Genomic DNA, 18,105 nt, shown 5'->3' with positions numbered 1-18,105 from the left:
CTCCGCGCCCGCCGATAATTGGCCGAGGGCTCGTTCTCCAAGGCAGGAGAGGAAGTGTGGACCCCGCGGCGCTCTAGTTAGGCGCCGCCTCCTGCGTCATCGGGGAGCGACAGTGCCGGGAGTGAGACGTCATCCGGGAGCACCGAGCTCCGACTGAAGGGTCCAGCGCGCAGTCCCGAGGAGGGCGACCGCCCCTTGGGCATGTACTCGCTCACTAGTGCTCTGCGCTCTCTGAGCCTGGCATCCCCGGCCATTACCGCCCGGCTTCCGACTCCGCTCCCTGCTGCCCAGGTAATCCGCTTACCTGGGAACTAGGCTGTCAGTGATCCGGCGAGGCCAGCCACAGGCACGTGACCTGCGCAACTAGCCTTCATCCTCTGCCCCTTATAGACGTTGCTCTCTCAGGAGATACTAGCCTGTCAGTGCTTTTGCAGATCTCTGCTAAACAGGTAGCACTAGTCACACTTATGTGCCTACGGTAAACAGGCACAATAGACGGCTGCAAAGAACGGACTCCTTTCAGCCAAGTTGTTACGCACGTTTTGCAGATGAGAAGACTGGGCAGCGGTCTAAGGTCATACACTTTTGGGGGCTAAACTGGGCTCAGAGCTTGCTTTTGTTTTCGTTATGGTGCTGGGACGTAAACCCAGGACCTTGCTCATGCTACGCACTCCCACCACTGAACTACACTCCACCCCAAGGCCAGTGCTCGTAACTATTTCAAAGTAACGATGGCTTGTGGCTGAGATTAGAGAACGTAGAAATTTGGAATAATAGTGGGCAATGGTGAATCACAGAAAAGAGAAATTACCAGCCCTACGTCTCTGAACTTCTCAGGCTGAGTACGGCAGAATTTAACAAACGCATATTTGATGTTCCAAACTAAACCAAACTACTCTGAAGAACTGGGACTACAGCAGGTGGAAAACCAAAGCAATCATTTCCATTCATAAGTGGAAATTCCGGGAAACGTGCAGAGAGCAAAAGGCATTGGTACTGATGGTGGTATATGGGTGTGTGGGATTTACCAGCTCTGGAGAAGGGAATTCTGTAGGGAAGAAAAGGTTTCCTGACAAGAACTTGAAACAAACTGGAAGATGATGAAAGGAAGGAATCTTCCAGAGGTGAGAGGACCAAACATTTACCACTCACACACCTGGATGAGCATATATTGCACTGGTGTCTGTGGAAGTGGGTTGGAGGTTTAGGGACAGTGGCCTGAGATGCTTCTGAGACCAAGTGGCCTGCATGCTAAAGTTGGGTCTATGCACTCTCTCCCTTGGTTGTCTGAAGAGGATATTTCTTATCCCTAGATACTGAGCAATGCTCTGCAACAGCCCTCTGCCTTCGCGTTGCCTTCTCATCGACCAGTGCATCTGTCTGTGGACCTTAATGCCAATTTTGTGTCCTGGAAGAGTCGTACCAAGTACACAATTAAACCAGTGAAGATGAGGAAGTCTGGGGGTCGAAACCATACAGGTGGGAGAGAGGGCCTGAAGCATCAAGGAGAAAAATGCATTAGGATCTGAGGTGTCTGGAGTAGTGCACTATAGCTTGTAAGATGTCAGACGCACAATTACAAAGTATTCATTGAGGTGCTCCTTAGTACATGGATAACTTGTGAGGCTGAAGAATAGACCACATAGGAACAGTCGACTGGCTTAATGCAGGAAATGCCATGGGTTTTTTTTTTTTTTTTTTTTTTTTTTTTTTTTTTTTTTTTTGTTTTTTAGTTTTTTGATAGGGTTTCTCTGTGTAGCTTTGGAGCCTGTCCTGGAACTAGCTCTGTAGACCAGGCTGCCCTTGAACTCACAGAGATCTGCCTGCCTCTGCCTCCTGAGTGCTGGGACTAAAGGCGTGCACCACCAACACCTGGCTGCCTTGGTGTTTTTAACTTTCCCCAAATTTATAACAGTTGAAATTACCGGAGTCCAATTTGTAAGCCAGGCATTGGTGGTGCATGCCTTTGATCAGGCGGGTCTCTGTGAGTTCGAGGCCAGTCTGGTCTACAGAGTGAGTTACAGGACAGGCTCCAAAACTACACAGAGAAACCCTGTCTGGAAAAACCAATAAATAAATAAATAAAAGAACAATTAGTATCCCTCTCAGTAAACTTACTGAATTTGGTAATTGGAAAAGACTTTATCTGTTTCATACAATTTTAGTAATTCTATTTGTATTGAGTCATGTGTTACCTCATCCCTTTTGCCAAGGATGTTGTGGCCCTCATGCCCACATGCTATGCATTAAACCTACAAGACAAACTCTACCACTGAGCTACACCCCCAGCCTTTGGTCACTTTTCTGTCTGTGATGTAATATTGAGGGCTACTATCTAGTCTAGACAAGGCCTGTTATATGCCGAAAGCTATTCTAACCTGAATTATATCCCTGAACTCTCTGGACTCTAGGCCGTATCCAAGTACACGGTATTGGTGGGGGCCACAAGCAGAGGTACAGAATGATTGACTTTCTACGGTTCCGGCCCGAGAAAGATGCCAAGCCAGAACCCTTTGAGGAGAAGGTTGTCGTAGTCCGCTATGATCCATGTAGGCAAGTTTGGGATGTGAGGTGGTGATGGTATGATCTGAATTGTCATTCTGTAGCTTCTCGGGAAATATGGGCCTTCTTGATGGTCCACTCTCTTGTCCATCATCTTGAACAGGTCTGCAGACATAGCTCTGGTTGCTGGGGGCAGCCGGAAACGTTGGATCATTGCCACAGAAAACATGAAGGCAGGAGATACAATCCTGAACTCCAACCATATAGGAAGAATGGCAGGTGAGAGATGGCGCTAGATGAGTGGGGTGGAACTTACAAAGGGTCTATTGCTGGTGAACCCCTGTCTTGTAGTGGCTGCACAGGAAGGGAATGCATATCCTCTTGGGGCATTGCCTGTGGGGACCCTCATCAACAATGTGGAAAGTGAGCCTGGCCGAGGAGCCCAGTATATCCGAGCTGCAGGTACGGGAAAAGGATCTGCCCACGTTCCACAATCGGGAAGACCCAGGGGTATCTGACATCACTATCCTCCGAACCCTTAGGATCACATCTGTTCCACAGACAGGAAAAAACAAGGAACGAGAGGATGAATATGTGCTTTGTTTTAACCTAAGTCAAGTGTGTAGTCTTCTGTGTTTCATGTGCCCCTAAAGGGCAGAGGGTAGCAGATGGCCTAGATCCTCATGGAAACCTCCTTCTCGTCTGTGGAGGGTGGCAAAGCTGTTTCTCCCTTCCCTAGGGACATGTGGCGTGCTGCTTCGGAAGGTGAATGGAACAGCCATTATCCAGCTGCCCTCTAAGAGGCAAATGCAGGTATATGTGGGCACAAGTGGGAGCGGTCAGCAAGAAGGACTTTCTGGAATGTTCCTCACCAGCTCTAAGTGTTGATGATGCCAGGAGCTGCTGTGTGTCCCTCTCTGCCACCTGAATAAGCATGCCGTCTCAGGTTGGCACCTTAATGGGATAAGCTGAGATACCTTTTCTCAGCTGGGCGTGGTGCTGCATGCCTGTAATCCCAGCACCCCAGAGTCAAGGAACGAAGCCACCTGGGCTGCATGAGACCTTTTCAGGAAGCCAGGGAAAGACAGATGTGGGTTGAACAGTCAGGTTGGAGATGGCTTATCATCTCATCGTTCAAGAGGCAAAGGCAGGGGGATTTGAGTTCTGGGCCAGCTTGGTCTACATAGCAAGTGCCAGAACAGCCAGACTCCAAAAGAAAATCACAGAAACAAAAAAGGGAAGTCTTTTTAACTACTCAGTTCATCCCGTCTAACCCACACTTACAGTCTACTACTTTGTGTTTTCTGCCTTCTCCCTTCCCTCGTTGAGCTTAAGAAGCCACACAGAGCCTCGCTCTCGCCCCTGCCATGCCTGCCCCTTGTCCACTCTCTTCTGCCTCTCTTATCAGGTGCTGGAGACATGCACTGCAACTGTCGGCCGAGTTTCCAACGTTAATCACAACCAGCGAGTCATCGGCAAGGCAGGCCGGAACCGCTGGCTGGGCAAGAGGCCCGACAGTGGGCTGTGGCAGCGCAAGGGAGGCTGGGCGGGCCGGAAGATTCGGCCACTGCCCCCCATGAAGAGTTACGTGAAGCTGCCCTCTGTCGCTGCCCAGAGCTAATACCCGTGACTCTAATAAATTGACCCCTGTTTTTATCCGTTACTGCCTTCTCACGTTGGAAGGGCGGGGTACAGCCGGGACGTGGAGTAAACAAGAGTAGAAGGAAGAGGAAGGAAGAGACAGGATGGGGAGGGGGAAGACATGACCTCCAAGGTCTTTTTCCAGTTCTGGCGATGGGAAAGGGGAAGGCACTTCCGGCAGCAGGAAGGAGGACTAAAAGGAAGAGGAAAGGGCGGCGCGGTGCTGGAGGGCCGCGTCGCCGAGGTGGCACCCGCGGCTCCGCCCGCCGCAGGCCCCTGGCCCCCGGCTTTCCTCCCGGTCTGGCGGAAACGAGCGGTGGCGGAGTGGGGCAGCCAAAGCGCTGAGCGCCCCAGCTGGGACCAAGCCCCGCCCTGCAAGCGCTGCGCCGGCGCCGAGGCCAAGGCCCCGCCCTCTGCCCGCCCGCCTCCCGCAGAGGCACGCCCCCTCCTCTGCGCCGCGACCCCCTCGGGGGCCCAGGCGGGGCCCAAACACTCGCCAGCGCCGCAGCCGCCATCGTGTTCCTCGCGTCCCTAGCTCTGCAGAGGACAGGCCTCGGCCAGGATCCCGGCGGACTTCTGAGGTGGCCAGAGCCCCACCGCGGCCCCTGCCTCTATTCTGGGCTTCCGATCGCCCGCGGAGCCTCCCGTCCCTTTCCCCACCATGCTTTAGGACTCTCCTTTATTGGGCCTGTCCTCCCCATCCTACCCCGCCGCGACCGCTCCCGACCTTATCAGGCCTTGGTTCCCATCCACCAAGCCTCGCGCCCCTTACCCATCGGACCCCCGGAGCACTTTTCCCCTGGCCTCGCGTCTTTCCCCTGCCCCCCTTCTGCAGTTGCTCTCTGGTCATGGTGTCTCCATTCCTAACCCTTCTCCCAGTCCATCATGCTTTGCTGATGGCCATTTCACCGTCAGCGCCCTTGCCTTTTGGGACTCACAATACAGTGCTTCAATTTAGAGATTGCATCCCTCTCTGACACAATCCTGTGCCTTCACACACCCCTTTCCTTGGGTGACCTTTATCTGTCCCAGGATCTTGGGCTTCATTTGTAAATCTAACACTGCCCTAAACCGCCGCCGCCCCTCTGGTCGTTCCGAACCAACCCACTCGAGGCTGCATGCTTTGGAGACCTTTTAGCTCTTGAAGAACAATTTCAGCAGTGTTCTCTCCGGTCCCGGTCTCACCCAGCCCCAAGCAGGCCCAGCTCTACCCCACCCAGGCTAACAGCTGTTGCTGCATTTGCTCCTCTTAACTCCTGGATGCCCTTGATTTTCTGACCTCCCCTCTCACTCTAGCTTGCCTTTTCTCTCTTCCTTGTGTGTCTCAGGTGCCAGCATGGTGGGGGAACTCCGCTACAGGGAATTCAGGGTGCCCCTGGGGCCGGGCTTGCACGCCTATCCGGATGAATTGATCCGCCAGCGAGTAGGCCATGATGGGCACCCTGAGTACCAGATCCGCTGGCTCATCCTCAGGCGTGTTGACGATGGGGAAGGGGACTCTACCCAAATGGAATGCAAGGCCGAGCATATCCTACTGTGGATGTCTGACGATGAGATCTATGCCAACTGCCACAAAATGCTGGGCGAGAATGGCCAAGTCATCGGACCTTCCCAGGAGTCTGCAGACGCTGGGGCCCTCGACAAGTCTGTGCTTGGGGAGATGGAAACAGATGTGAAATCCTTGATTCAGAGGGCCCTTCGTCAGCTGCAGGAGTGTGTGGGAACGGTTCCCCCTGCCCCTCTCCTACACACCGTCCACGTACTCAGTGCTTATGCCAGCATCGAGCCTCTCACTGGAGTCTTCAAAGACGCCAAAGTCCTGGATTTGCTCATGCACATGCTGAGTAGTCCTGATTATCAGATCCGCTGGAGTGCGGGCCGGATGATCCAAGCTCTGTCCTCCCATGATGCTGGTGAGGGGCAGTTTGGGGAGGAAGGGAGAACAGGAAAGGGTCTGGGTCGGCTCAGGGATTCCCAGGACACTGTGACAGGAACCTCTGACGTCATCAGCACCTAACGGTTCTGTAGTCATTCACTTTTAAGTTGAAAGAAAAAAGTGTATTGGGGGGGCTAGGCAGATGTTTGGTGGAGGGAGAAGAGACCGAATAAGCAAGAACATATTAATTCATTAGCTTTTATGCAAAAGAAGAGCTTAGGCTGTTGCAGTGTGTGTGTGTGTGTGTGTGTGTGTGTGTGTGTGTGTGTGTGTGTGAGAGAGAGAGAGATAGTAAACTTTGGCTCTAAAAGCAAATCAACAAAATATGTCATTCCTGGTGAGTGCTGGCAAAGGATTGTTATTAAGGAGAGGACTGGCGAACTTAGGGAGCTGCTTCTGATTGGAGGTGTGGATTCCAGGGACCCGGACCCAGATTCTTTTGTCATTGAGCCAACAAGAGGCTATTGAAAAACACCTGGATTTTGACAGCCGCTGTGCGCTGTTAGCCCTCTTTGCGCAGGCTACTCTCGCCGAACACCCCATGTCTTTTGAGGGCGTTCAGCTACCACAGGTATCTTGTGAGGGTGTGGGGTAGTGGGAGCTGTGGTCTTGTCACGGAGGAGACTGGAGGGGACAGAAGGTGAGGACGAGGTGAGTGAGAATCAAAGGTGTATCCACAGGTCCCAGGACGGTTGCTCTTCTCCCTGGTGAAACGGTACTTGCTTGTCACCTTCCTCCTGGACCAGCTGAGTGGCAGTGCAGGAGAGCAAGGAGCCCAGAACAGCTTTGTTCCTGAGGAGCTGAATGTAGGGAGGGGCCGGCTGGAACTGGAATTCAGTATGGCCATGGGCACTCTGATCTCTGAACTGGTGCAGGCCATGCGCTGGGACTGGGCCTCAGGCAGAGCAGGGAGGTTGGCTCGGTCCTCCGCGTCCATTTTCCAGCCTCAGCCAGCAGATGCCAACCCAGAGTTCCCCCGCCCCCACGCCCAGGTTATCAGGAGGTCAAAGCGGTTTCGCCCCCGCACTGAGTTTGCAAGTGGCAATGCCTATGCCTTGTATGTGCGGGACATGCTGCAGCCTGGGATGCAGGTACGGATGCTGGATAATTACGAAGAGATCACTGCTGGGGATGAGGGCACGTTCCGACGGAGCAATGATGGTGTGCCCCCTGCACAGGTGAGGGCTGCATGGTGATGGGACACTGAAAGATTGTTCTGGGCTTAACTTCTGTACAGGCTCTTAGAGGCTAGCTCCGTTAACATGAAGCAAAAGGCAAGGGGGTTAACAGTTGAGAGAAGGGCCACTTGGAGAGCTTGGGATGCCTGGGTATAGGATGTCCAGACCCAGGAAGAAACCGATAGCTCAGAACCGGGAAGACGGAAGCGTAAAGATGGAAGGCGCAGGCATGGAAGCACATGCTTGTAAACCCAATACTGAGGACGTAGGGCAGGAAGATCAGGAGTTCAAGGCCAGCCTTGGCTACTTAGCAATGTTGAGACTACAGGAGACCCTGTCTGAAATAAGACTAGACTAGATGGAGAACAGAGGTAGAAGAGGAAGGCGAGGCTGTCTGTACTCGTATACCAGTGTTTGGCTGGTTGGAGGTGGTTACACTGCGGATTGTGAGCCCCCCTTGTGGGTCCGCAGCCCGCCAGTAGCAGGGCTTCTCTCCCCCCCCCATCTCCAGGTGTTGTGGGAGTCAACGGGCCGCACCTACTGGGTACACTGGCACATGCTGGAGATCCTGGGCTTTGAGGAAGACATTGAGAATGTGGTTGAGGCTGCTGAGTACCAGGGGCCAGTGGTCAGTGGAGCATTGGGTGTAGGTGAGCTCTGGGCGGGTCAGCTCTGAGCAGGGACGCAGTGGGCTTCCTGGGTGGGCAGTGACGGCCACACCCCGTTTTCACAGCCCCGCCCTCCCAGCACTGGAAGCCCATAACTGAGCTCTTTGCTGTGCCTTATGTGGTGCCCGAGGAGGAAGACAGGGAAGAGAGGGAGCACCTAACCCAGGCTGAGTGGTGGGAGCTCCTCTTCTTCATCAACAAGTTAAATGCAGCGAGCCATCAGCGCGTTGTGCAGCTCCTTCAGAACAATCTGGATGGGGAGGTAGGCCCCTCCCTAGACGCTGCCTGCGGTCAAGTTTGGGAGGGGGGGCGGGAGGTCAGACAGCACCGCGCCCACAGGGGAGGAGTCTGCAATGTTCAGAGATGCACGTGTTGGTGGGTCTCGTTCTAAGAAGGCTCGCATGGCGGATGTGTGTAGAGAGCCCCGTTCCTACAAAGCAGCTGCCTGCACAGTGACTGTCTCCCCGCAGCATATTCTGAACAGTGAGATGCTGCCCGAGCTGACCGTTCCCATTGAGCTGGCCCAGGACCTACTGCTCTTTCTGCCTCAGCAACTTGATGACAGTGCTCTGAGGGACCTGTTCAGCTGCTACGTCTACAGGAAGTATGGTCCCGAAGCCCTGGCAGGGCAGCTAGGCTACCCATACCTGCTAGGTGCCCAGCAAGGTGTTTTCACGTTCAAAGCTGAAGGAGTGGCAAGTGCAGAAGGTGGGTACCCTGCGGATAGCAGCTGAGACACCTTCTTTTGGGAAGGCGTCCTCATAAGGGGTCTCTGCCAACTGTTGGGCCCTCTCGTCTGAAAGACACATCCTACCCAGAACCCATGTGTGTGCGTGTGCACACCGGACGACAACTACAGATGCAATTCCTCAGCTACCATTTATCTTTTCATTTACGTAAATTAATCTTATTATAGCCAGGGGGTGGCGGCGCATGCCTTTAATCCCAGCACTCAGGAGGCAGAGGCCGGCAGATCTCTTGAGTTTGAGGCCAGCTTGTTCTGTAGAGTGAGTTCCAGGGATACACAGAAACCCTGTCTCAAAAAACACCAAGCCAAAAAAAAAGAAACAAACAAAAAAGCCACTTTTATTATATGCATCTGGGTGCTTTGCCTGCCTGTGTACTATGTGCCCACAGTGCCCACCACAATGGCCAGAAGACAGCATTGGCCCTCCTGGGGTTGAAACTCAACAGATGCTTGTCAGCTGCCATGTGGGTGCTGGGAACTGAACCTGGATCCTCTGCCAGAGAGCCAGTGCTCTAAACTGTTGACCCATCTCGAGCACCACCCCCTCACTTTTTCTAGGCAAGTTCTCTTGCTGCCCTGGTTCTTGCCAGATAGGCTAACGGGCCAGAAAACCCCAGGGATCCACCCATCTCCACCTATTCAGTCCTGGGATTACAGGCATGAATAATCGCCACGCCTAGTTTTCGTTCTGTAAGGAGATACATGTATGTATGTATGTATGTATGGGGGGCAACCTAGCAAGCGAAAGGAGGTTGTGGATACTTGGAGCTGGAGTGGTCATGAGCTTCCTGCCACGGGTACTGGCAACTGATGGATCCTTTCCACACCCCTTTCCTGTAGCATCTCAGAGTGCCAGCCCTGCCCTGCAGCAACTGGTGGAGGGCCTGGGCCCGTCCGGGAAGCTCCTTGTGTGTCTAGAGCAAGCCCTCAGCTCCGAGGCTCCCCAGGAGACTGAGGTCAGACCATGGCTGCTGCGGCTCCAGCGGCAGCCACAGCCCTTCCTCACACTGATGCAGAGCCTGGACACTCCGGCCACCAACAAGGCCCTGCACCTGTCAGTGCTGAGGTGAGGTGTCGTGAGGGCAGGGTGGGCACAGCAGAGCCTCAGGCCAACTCTAATCCCCCGCTGCCTTCCCTCCCCTGTCTCCCCGCAGACTCCTAACGAAGCTGGTGAACTTCCCTGATGCCTTGTTGCTACCCTGGCACGAGGCCATGGACGCCTGCATGGCCTGCCTTCGGTCCCCCAACACTGACCGAGAGGTAGCCCTGTCCCACTGTGGGGAGATGCTGGGACGGGGTTGACAGCAGCGACGCGGATCCCCTAGGGGCGCAATAGAACCTCTGTGCTCTCGGGCTAAGTTTTGCTTTTAAACTGAAATTGTATTTTTCTAAATAGGTAACACATTCACAAAGCTCACAATGACACAAGGTATTCATGGAGAATTCTGGCTCCTACCTAATTTCTATCTCCTCACTGTCCCCCCACCACACTCCTTATGGTAACCCACCCATATTAATTTATATGTCTGTCCTGTGTTTCCTTATACAAATAGAGCTCCAGGGGCTCCTCTTCAGCCAGGCCTTTCAGAGGAAGGGGAGGGACCGGAGAGACAACTCCGGTGTTAGGAGCACTGGCTGCTCTTGCAGAGGACCCAGGTTTGGTTCCCAGCACCCACCCATCTGTAACTCTAGTTCCACGGGACCAGATGCCTCTTCTGGCCTCCATAGGTACCGCACACATGTGGTGTAATGCACACATGCAGGCAAACACGTGCATGCATAAAATAAACGAACTTTAAAGAGAGGAAGGGGAGGGAGGGAGGCTAAAGTTTCTATAGGAGGCTCTGGGCACGGAAGGCTTCAGAAGGGTCAGAGGTCATGGTGCTGTGAGTGTCAGTTTCCAAGCTAGAATCACTGAGGGTCCACAACCAATTCAGGCCTTCTCTATTTCTCTGAATTGTCTGGGCTAGTGCCAGACAATCCTGTAACTGGTTCTTGGGAGCCACACCTGAATCAAAAACCCCCTCTGTACCTGTTGCAAGCATACTTAGTGGACAGGAGCCCTGGGCTGGGGGGGGGACGACTCTTGTGACTTAATTCTCTAATTCCACCTGGCTTCTGTACCTCTCCTACATCTGTCACAGCTCCCAGCACAGTGTGGGCATGTATCACCACCGCTACCCATTTGGCCCTTGCTGGCCCCTTAGTCACTGCCTCCTTGACACCCCCTCCCAGGTACTCCAGGAACTAATCTTTTTCCTACACCGCCTGACCTCCACTTGCCGGGACTATGCGGTGATACTAAACCAGCTGGGAGCGCGAGATGCCATCTCCAAGGCCCTGGAAAGGCACCTAGGGAACCTGGAGTTGGCTCAGGAGCTGCGGGACATGGTGTTCAAGTGTGAGAAACATGCTCACCTCTACCGGAAGCTCATCACCAACATCCTGGGGGGCTGCATCCAGGTCAGGAGGAAGGGAAGTCGGGGTGGGTCTGCGCCGCAATGGCTGGGGTGGGGTGGGGTGTGCATTCCTGAAACCCGGAATAGCAGAATGGCTCGAGAGAGCCTGGGATCATCCGTTCCCTCTCTGTTTCGCCTTTCTTCCATCTGTGTTTGCATGAGTCTTGGGTCCCTCTGTGCGCACGCTCACCTTTCTCTGACGTTCCGGCTGCAGATTGTGCTGGGCCAGATTGAGGACCACAGACGAACCCACCGGCCCATCAACATCCCTTTCTTTGATGTGTTCCTCAGGCATCTGTGCCAGGGTTAGTGCCCTCCTCTACTTTCCCCTGGGCTCCCACCCAGCATCTCCTTTCCCCTTCCACTCTGCAGGCCCTTTCGTTACCTCTGACCGTGTGTGGTCCCCTGACCCGCCCCCACTTTCCCCAGGCTCCAGTGTGGACGTGAAGGAAGACAAGTGCTGGGAGAAGGTGGAGGTGTCCTCCAACCCACACCGGGCCAGCAAGCTGACAGATCGCAACCCCAAGACCTACTGGGAGTCCAACGGCAGCACCGGCTCCCACTCCATCACCCTGCACATGCGCCAAGGGGTCCTTATCAGGTAATGAGCTCCCACGTGCAGACGTCCAGCTAGAGTCAGCTGGGCTGCAGTGTGGGGGTGGCAGGTTCCAGTTCCCATTGGTTCTTCTTCCCCACTCCCAGGAAGCTAACTGTACTGGTGGCGGCTGAGGACTCAAGCTACATGCCAGCCTTGGTGGTGGTGTGCGGCGGTGACAGCATCAGCTCTGTTAACACAGAACTCAATGTGGTAGGGATCCCTATGCCATTAGCCCACCCTTTGCAGGATCTTTCTTCCCGCCCAATTTTACACTCCTCCTCACTGTGAGCCCCATACAAACGAGTCTAGTGTCCTTGCGCCTATGTGATGGCATTAGGCATGGGGCAATGGGAGGGGCTAGAGGCCTTTGTCAGCTGGGATCTGGGAAGAGGGCTAGAGCTGACAGAGCTGTCCTCAGCAGCTCCATCAGTGCCCAGGGAGGTGACATCCCTCTCTGCCACTCACCAGGTGAATGTGATGCCCTCCGCCAGCCGGCTAGTCCTTCTGGAGAACTTGACCCGATTCTGGCCCATCATCCAGATCCACATAAAGCGCTGCCAGCAGGTGGGGGATTGGGGTGTGGGGAGTGGCGTCTGGGTACAGGTCGCTGAGCCCCAACACGAGGATAAAACCCAGCTCCCTGTTACCAGATTGCCCCACATCAGCCCCGAGCCCTGATACCTCTGTAGATCCTGAGTCTGGGTCTGGGATAGTTCAGGGGTGAAACTTGAAGTGTAAACCACCCCTGCCTATCTCAAGGAGGGTGTGGAGCAGCAAAAAACAGGTCTTGTGTGTAATAGGGCGGCATCAATACACGCATCCGGGGACTGGAAGTCCTGGGCCCCAAGCCCACCTTCTGGCCAGTATTTCGAGAGCAGCTGTGCCGGCACACACGCCTCTTCTACATGGTTCGGGCACAAGCATGGAGCCAGGACATAGCAGAGGACCGCCGAAGCCTCCTGCACCTGAGTTCTAGGTATGTGAGAGCTTGCACGAGCATCTGTGTGGGAGGTTGGGTTCAGTAGATGAATTATAGGTGGAGTCCTTACGATGCCGTGGGATAAGTCATATAGACAGGGCTTGGGGATGGTCAACAAATTCTGACATATAGGGCTGATGAGAAGAAGAGATTTCTCTGAGTGCTGGAGTGAAATACCCTGGTAGTCAGGGCTCTTCTGGAATATCAAGTTGGCTGCTGGGCTAAGTGTAAACCATAAGGCCCGAACCTCCTCCTCCTCCCTAGACTAAATGGGGCTCTGCGCCAGGAGCAGAATTTCGCTGATCGCTTCCTCCCTGACCACGAGGCCGCCCAAGCCCTGGGCAAGACGTGCTGGGAAGCGCTGGTCAGCCCCCTGGTGCAGAACATCACCTCTTCCTATAACCACGGTAACCACCCCACAGCAGGGCCTGCTCATCAGCTCTTCCTTGCCCTAGACACACCTGGGTTCCGTTCTTTGCCCTTCGGTCTTTGTTTGCCACCCTTGTCCCTTCTCTTCCCAGCCAGAACTTTTCCTGGCCCCGTGTGCCATTGTCTCTGTCCCTCGTTCAGCTTACCATCTCCACTTCCCAGAGACGAGGCGTCCTTTGTTTTTTTCTTAACCCCCAGATGAAAACAGCACCAGCTCTCTGGGGTGGCTGCTGGACCAGTACCTGGAGTGCAGGGATGCCGCCCACAACCCCCAGAGCCGTGCAGCTGCTTTCTCCTCACGGGTCCGCCGCCTCACCCACTTGCTGGTCCACGTGGAGCCCTGTGAGCCATCGTCTCACAAGGTGGCCATCCCTCAATCCAGTGAGTACTTCAGATCCCGGCGGGATCTCTCCCCCCCCCCCCGTCCACGGGCTCTGAAATTGTCCCCCTTCATGCCTGCGTGCTCAGTCTATCCATCTTCTGTTTGCCACCCCATCCCGGAACATCACTTTGAAGGACATCCTGTTGGGAAAGGCCTTCAGGGCTCCTCCTCAGGGAGGTGTGAGTCTGTGGGTCTTGACTCAGTACTTCTCTGTCTCCACAGAGGGCAGAAACAGAAGCCATGATTGGAGCTCCTTGGCCACGCGGGGCCTTCCAAGCAGCATCATGAAAACCCTGGCCCGCTGCTGGCGGGCTGTGGTGGAGGAGCAGGTGGGCTCAAGGGGACACAGTCGGGAGTAGGACACAGACAACCAGACAGCCAGCAAGGGTGTTGCTCGCTTCATGCTCCTGCCCTTCCTTTCAGGTGAACAACTTTCTGACCTCAGCCTGGAGAGATGATGACTTTGTGCCACGGTATTGCGAGCTCTTCTATAAGCTGCAGAAGTCGAGTTCTGAGCTGTTTGGGCCACGAGCTGCCTTCTTGCTAGCAGTACACAGTGGCTGTGCTGATGCCTTGCTGAGGCTCCCTTTCCTCAGAGCTACCCATGTAAGCTCCTTCCCATAATGCACCCGACCCTCTCCCTATAAACTCTCCCGCCTCCCCAAGTGGACCACCCCAGTCTCGATTCTGTGATGAGTGCTAGTTGTGTATGACCATGCATTGGAAACTAGGAAAAATTCATTACATACACCATGTTAGGATAGCAGACAGGCAGGCAGATAGATGATAGATGGAAGGAAGGAAGGAAGGAAGGAAGGAAGGAAGGAAGGAAGGAAGGAAGGAAGGAAGGAAGGGAAGAGGACGGAAGGGAGGGAGGGAGGGAGGGAGGGAAGAAAGAAAGGAAGAAGAGTCTCAACTTGTATCTCTCTGCCTCTACCTGGCCTCCTAGCCTTGAACTCGGGTTCGTATGCATCCCAAGTGCTGGGATTAAAGGTGTGAGCTACCACACCCAACTTTTTCAAAGGTTCATATATCCCCATCTGCCCTTAAACTCACTATGTAGCCCAAGAATGACTTGGAACTTGTGATGCTCCTGGAGTTTCAGGCATATACCATTATACTCTTCCATGGTCCTGGGGATTGGACCCAGAGCCTTGTGCTTGCTAGGCAAGTGCTCTACTCATTGAGAGCCACAATCCCTGCCCCTCCTTAATTCCTAAGCCTCCTCCTCTCCAGCACTAGGATAATAGATGCATGCCATCATGCCTAGCATTTCATTTTTCAGTGATTCTATTTTTAGACACTGTGGAGGAAACTGACTTCTCAGAGTGTTAGTGTTGCTCATCCGCACACCTGTGAGTGAAAGTGTCTGCCAGGCCAGGGCTGTGGCTCTGTGCTACTGTGAATGGCTATTAGTCCTCATTGCAACCCTAGTGCCTCCTAAAGGGGGCGTGGAGGCCACCCATACCTGCTTCCTCAGCCCTCCTTACTGCTGGGTTGGCTGGCTCACTCACCCCCGGTTTTCCTATGCTCTCCACTCAGGTGACCGAGCAATTTGCACGGCACATTGACCAGCGGATCCAAGGCAGTCGAATGGGTGGAGCCCGGGGAATGGAGATGCTGGCACAGTTGCAGCGATGCCTGGAGTCTGTCCTGATTTTCTCTAGCCTGGAGATAGCCACCACCTTTGAGCTTTACTACCAGTGAGTTTAGAGCTGTTGAGTAGGATATGGAGAAGAAGGCAGGCTCCTGGGGCAGGGCGAGCTCACAGGGTCTGAGTATTGAGACACAGGCAGGACAGAGTGAGGACCTGGGCCCAGCTGGCACCCACGCTGAGATCCGGCCCGACTGTGTGTGCTGCAGGCATTACATGGCTGACCGTCTCCTGAGCGTGGGCTCAAGCTGGCTGGAGGGGGCTGTGCTGGAGCAGATCGGCCTGTGCTTCCCCAGCCGCCTCCCCCAGCTGATGCTGCACAGCCTGAGCATCTCAGAGGAGCTGCAGCGCCAGTTCCACGTCTACCAGCTGCAGCAGCTCGACCAGGAGCTCCTCAAGCTGGAAGACACAGAGAAGAAGATACAGGTGGGTTCCAGGGACGGGATGGGCAGGGAGGAGGCCTCCAGCATGTGTGAGCTTTGTTCCCTTTCAGGTGGCCCAGGAGGACGAGAGCGAGAAGGAAGAGGCTGCTAGTGAGACAGTAGCTGTGGCTATGGCAGAGGAGGAGGAGGAGCTATATTATGAAGGACCAATGCCAGAAGTGTGTGTGCTTGTCCTGTCTCCACGCTACTGGCCTGTGGCCTCTGTCTGCCACATGCTCAATCCCACAACATGCCTGCCCCCGCACCTGAAGGGGATTCTAAACCACTACTCCAGCTTCTACAGCAAGAGTAAGCAACTGGAAGAGGGCTCAGGCTTTGGGGACAAGGGTAGGCTAACTGGGAAAGGGACCTAGAGTTGGAGTAGGTGCTGAAGCCTGCGTGGCTACAACCATAGCATCCCAGCATGCCCTTGTGCAGGGGGTATGTGATACAGGAGATGACTTCCTTAGGGGACAGGACGGATCTGAGGGAAAGTGGAAGAGGGTTAAGATTTAGCTGGAAATGAGGTTGCTGTTGGAATCCAGACCTCGGGAATCTCTCTGGGAATAGGGGACATGGAGGTATAAGACAGGCCACAAGAAAGGGCTGTAAGGGTGGGTGTGTGGCCAGGCACGGTGGGATACACATCAATCCCAGAGTTCTGGAGGCAGAATCAAATGGATCTTTAAGAGTTTGACTGGCATGGAAGGCAGTCTGCAGAGTGAGTTCTAGGCCAGCCAGAGCTACATCTAGAGACCGTCTCAAAAATGAACCAGAGAGTGGGTGTGTGCGTCTCCCTCAATGGTCACATTTAGTCTCTGGAGGTGAGACTCTAGACTGGACAACAGCGGGTGAAGAGCAGCGCCCCCCCCAGGAGGCCCAGACAGACGGGAGGACAAGCCCCCCCTAACTCAGGGATGCTTGTCTCTAAAACAACTGAACATAACTCAAAGGGCATGGCTGCGACCTGCTTGGCACAGACCGGTCCCTTGACACTCAAGGCTCTTTAGGGAAGCTGCGATCGGGAGCCACCATCCCCGAAGCCCTGCCTGGTTGCACACAGCCAAGCAGCAAGGCAGAGCGTGACTGCTGGGGCACGCCCCCCTCTCCCCTCCCCTCCTCTCCCCTGGCCCTTCTCCAGGTCAGAGCCACGCCAGAGTACAGGAAGGTCCACAGCGACGATTGCAGTGGACCTGGCAGGGCCGGGCGGAAGTGCAGTTTGGTGACCAGCTCCTGCATGTGTCCACAGTGCAGATGTGGCTGCTGCTGTATTTCAACGACGTAAAGGTGGCCTGTCCCCTCCTATTCACTTTGTCCCCCTCTTCCATCCTCTGGCCTCCTCCGTCCTCCCCAGTGCAGCGCTGGGGGGGACCTGAGCGCTTCCTACCTCTTCAAAGGTGGTGTCTGTTGAGAGCCTGCTGGCGCTGTCAGAACTCCCTCCAGATGTGCTTAATCACGCAATTGGGCCTCTCACTTCATCAAGAGGCCCCTTGGACCTTCTGGAGCAGAAAGATAAACCAGGAGGTATGCACTCAGGGCCAAAAAGGACTTCTGTGAGCCAGGGATGGGCTTCTCAGGGCTCTCCCCAACCAAGTGGCCAATGTTTATTTCAGGAGTGCTCAAGATTCGAGATGACAGTGAGGAACCCAGGCCGAGGAGGGGCAATGTGTGGCTCATCCCATCTCAGAGGTACCTGAAAGCTGAGGATGAAGAGGGCCGGAACTTGGAGAAGAGAAGGAACCTTCTAAACTGCCTTGTTGTCCGAATCCTCAAGGCTCATGGGGATGAGGGCGTGCACATTGACCACCTAGTCTGTCTGGTAAGCACTGGTGGGTGTGGCCATGGGGTGGGTCCACAGGACCACAGGAGGTGGTGGGCCCGCATCTGGTGTTGGGCTCACTGTGCAGCCTCTCTGTGACTGGGGACTGGAGTATGTGACCGGCATAGAAGGCAGATAGCGGCGGTAAGCTCCGTGGTTTTGACCTGTGTCCTCTCTGATCTTGGTCAGGTGCTGGAAGCTTGGCAGAAAGGTCCTTGTCCTCCCAGGGGTCTGGTCAGTAGCCTGGGCAGAGGGTCTGTGTGCAGCAGCACTGATGTCCTCTCCTGCATCCTGCACCTCCTGGGCAAGGGCACACTGCGGCGCCACGAGCACCGGCCACAGATGCTGTTCTATGCAGTCCCCGTAACCATCATGGAGCCCCACACCGAGTCCCTGAAGCCTGGATCGACGGGCCCCAACCCACCCCTGACCTTCCACACCCTGCAGATCCGCTCCCGGGGTGTCCCTTATACTTCCTGTTCTGGCACCCAGAGCTTCTCCACATTCCGGTAGCCCTAGAGATGGGGCCCAGGAGAGGTGAGGCTGGGGCTTTCTACAGAAAATAAAACATGCGAATTTGATGATCTGACTTGTTTGGTGGCTGCTAGAGTGAATGGGGCGGGAGGGGGCAATTCTAGTTGATGGGGAAAAAGTTCTCTGGCATTCAGGCCGTCTTCTGACACTTCAGGA

General features: G+C 54.7%; 2 protein-coding genes across 2 annotated transcripts; both read left to right on the top strand.

Moving 5' to 3' along the window:
• The first annotated feature begins 143 nt into the window (after positions 1-143).
• On the top strand, positions 144-4,163 carry Mrpl2 (mitochondrial ribosomal protein L2). The gene is made up of 7 exons (XM_051204437.1): positions 144-291; positions 1,314-1,479; positions 2,412-2,553; positions 2,666-2,781; positions 2,854-2,964; positions 3,242-3,315; positions 3,911-4,163. The coding sequence occupies exons 1-7, from the start codon at positions 202-204 to the stop codon at positions 4,121-4,123; spliced, it is 912 nt and encodes a 303-aa protein (XP_051060394.1). The 5' UTR covers positions 144-201; the 3' UTR covers positions 4,124-4,163.
• Positions 4,164-4,558: 395 nt separating this feature from the next.
• Positions 4,559-18,000, top strand: Cul7 (cullin 7). Its single transcript, XM_051204639.1, has 26 exons — positions 4,559-4,724; positions 5,472-6,056; positions 6,499-6,650; positions 6,760-7,257; positions 7,769-7,907; positions 7,991-8,187; positions 8,396-8,633; positions 9,514-9,739; positions 9,828-9,933; positions 10,909-11,136; positions 11,347-11,437; positions 11,562-11,733; positions 11,835-11,940; positions 12,199-12,294; positions 12,531-12,706; positions 12,974-13,116; positions 13,337-13,519; positions 13,743-13,849; positions 13,944-14,126; positions 15,063-15,223; positions 15,384-15,600; positions 15,668-15,905; positions 16,738-16,883; positions 16,994-17,120; positions 17,210-17,415; positions 17,605-18,000. Exons 2-26 carry the CDS (start codon positions 5,480-5,482, stop codon positions 17,926-17,928), a joined length of 5,037 nt encoding a protein of 1,678 aa, XP_051060596.1. The 5' UTR covers positions 4,559-4,724; positions 5,472-5,479; the 3' UTR covers positions 17,929-18,000.
• The last annotated feature ends 105 nt before the right edge of the window (positions 18,001-18,105 follow it).

The sequence above is a fragment of the Phodopus roborovskii genome, unplaced genomic scaffold (assembly GCF_943737965.1).
Source record: "Phodopus roborovskii unplaced genomic scaffold, PHOROB, whole genome shotgun sequence".
Taxonomy (NCBI): Eukaryota; Metazoa; Chordata; class Mammalia; order Rodentia; family Cricetidae; genus Phodopus; species Phodopus roborovskii.
Note: the sequence above shows the minus strand (reverse complement) of the source record. Positions and strands in the feature narration are given on the sequence as shown.

Coding starts and splice junctions, on each gene's coding strand:
- Mrpl2 (XM_051204437.1), top strand. CDS start 202: ATGTACTCGCTCACTAGTGCTCTGCGCTCTCTGAGCCTGGCATCCCCG. Junction 1,480..2,411: donor TGGGGGTCGAAACCATACAG/GTGGGAGAGAGG, acceptor TCTGGACTCTAG/GCCGTATCCAAGTACACGGT. Junction 3,316..3,910: donor CCTCTAAGAGGCAAATGCAG/GTATATGTGGGC, acceptor CTCTCTTATCAG/GTGCTGGAGACATGCACTGC.
- Cul7 (XM_051204639.1), top strand. CDS start 5,480: ATGGTGGGGGAACTCCGCTACAGGGAATTCAGGGTGCCCCTGGGGCCG. Junction 6,057..6,498: donor TCTGTCCTCCCATGATGCTG/GTGAGGGGCAGT, acceptor TGTGGATTCCAG/GGACCCGGACCCAGATTCTT. Junction 11,941..12,198: donor TTAACACAGAACTCAATGTG/GTAGGGATCCCT, acceptor GCCACTCACCAG/GTGAATGTGATGCCCTCCGC.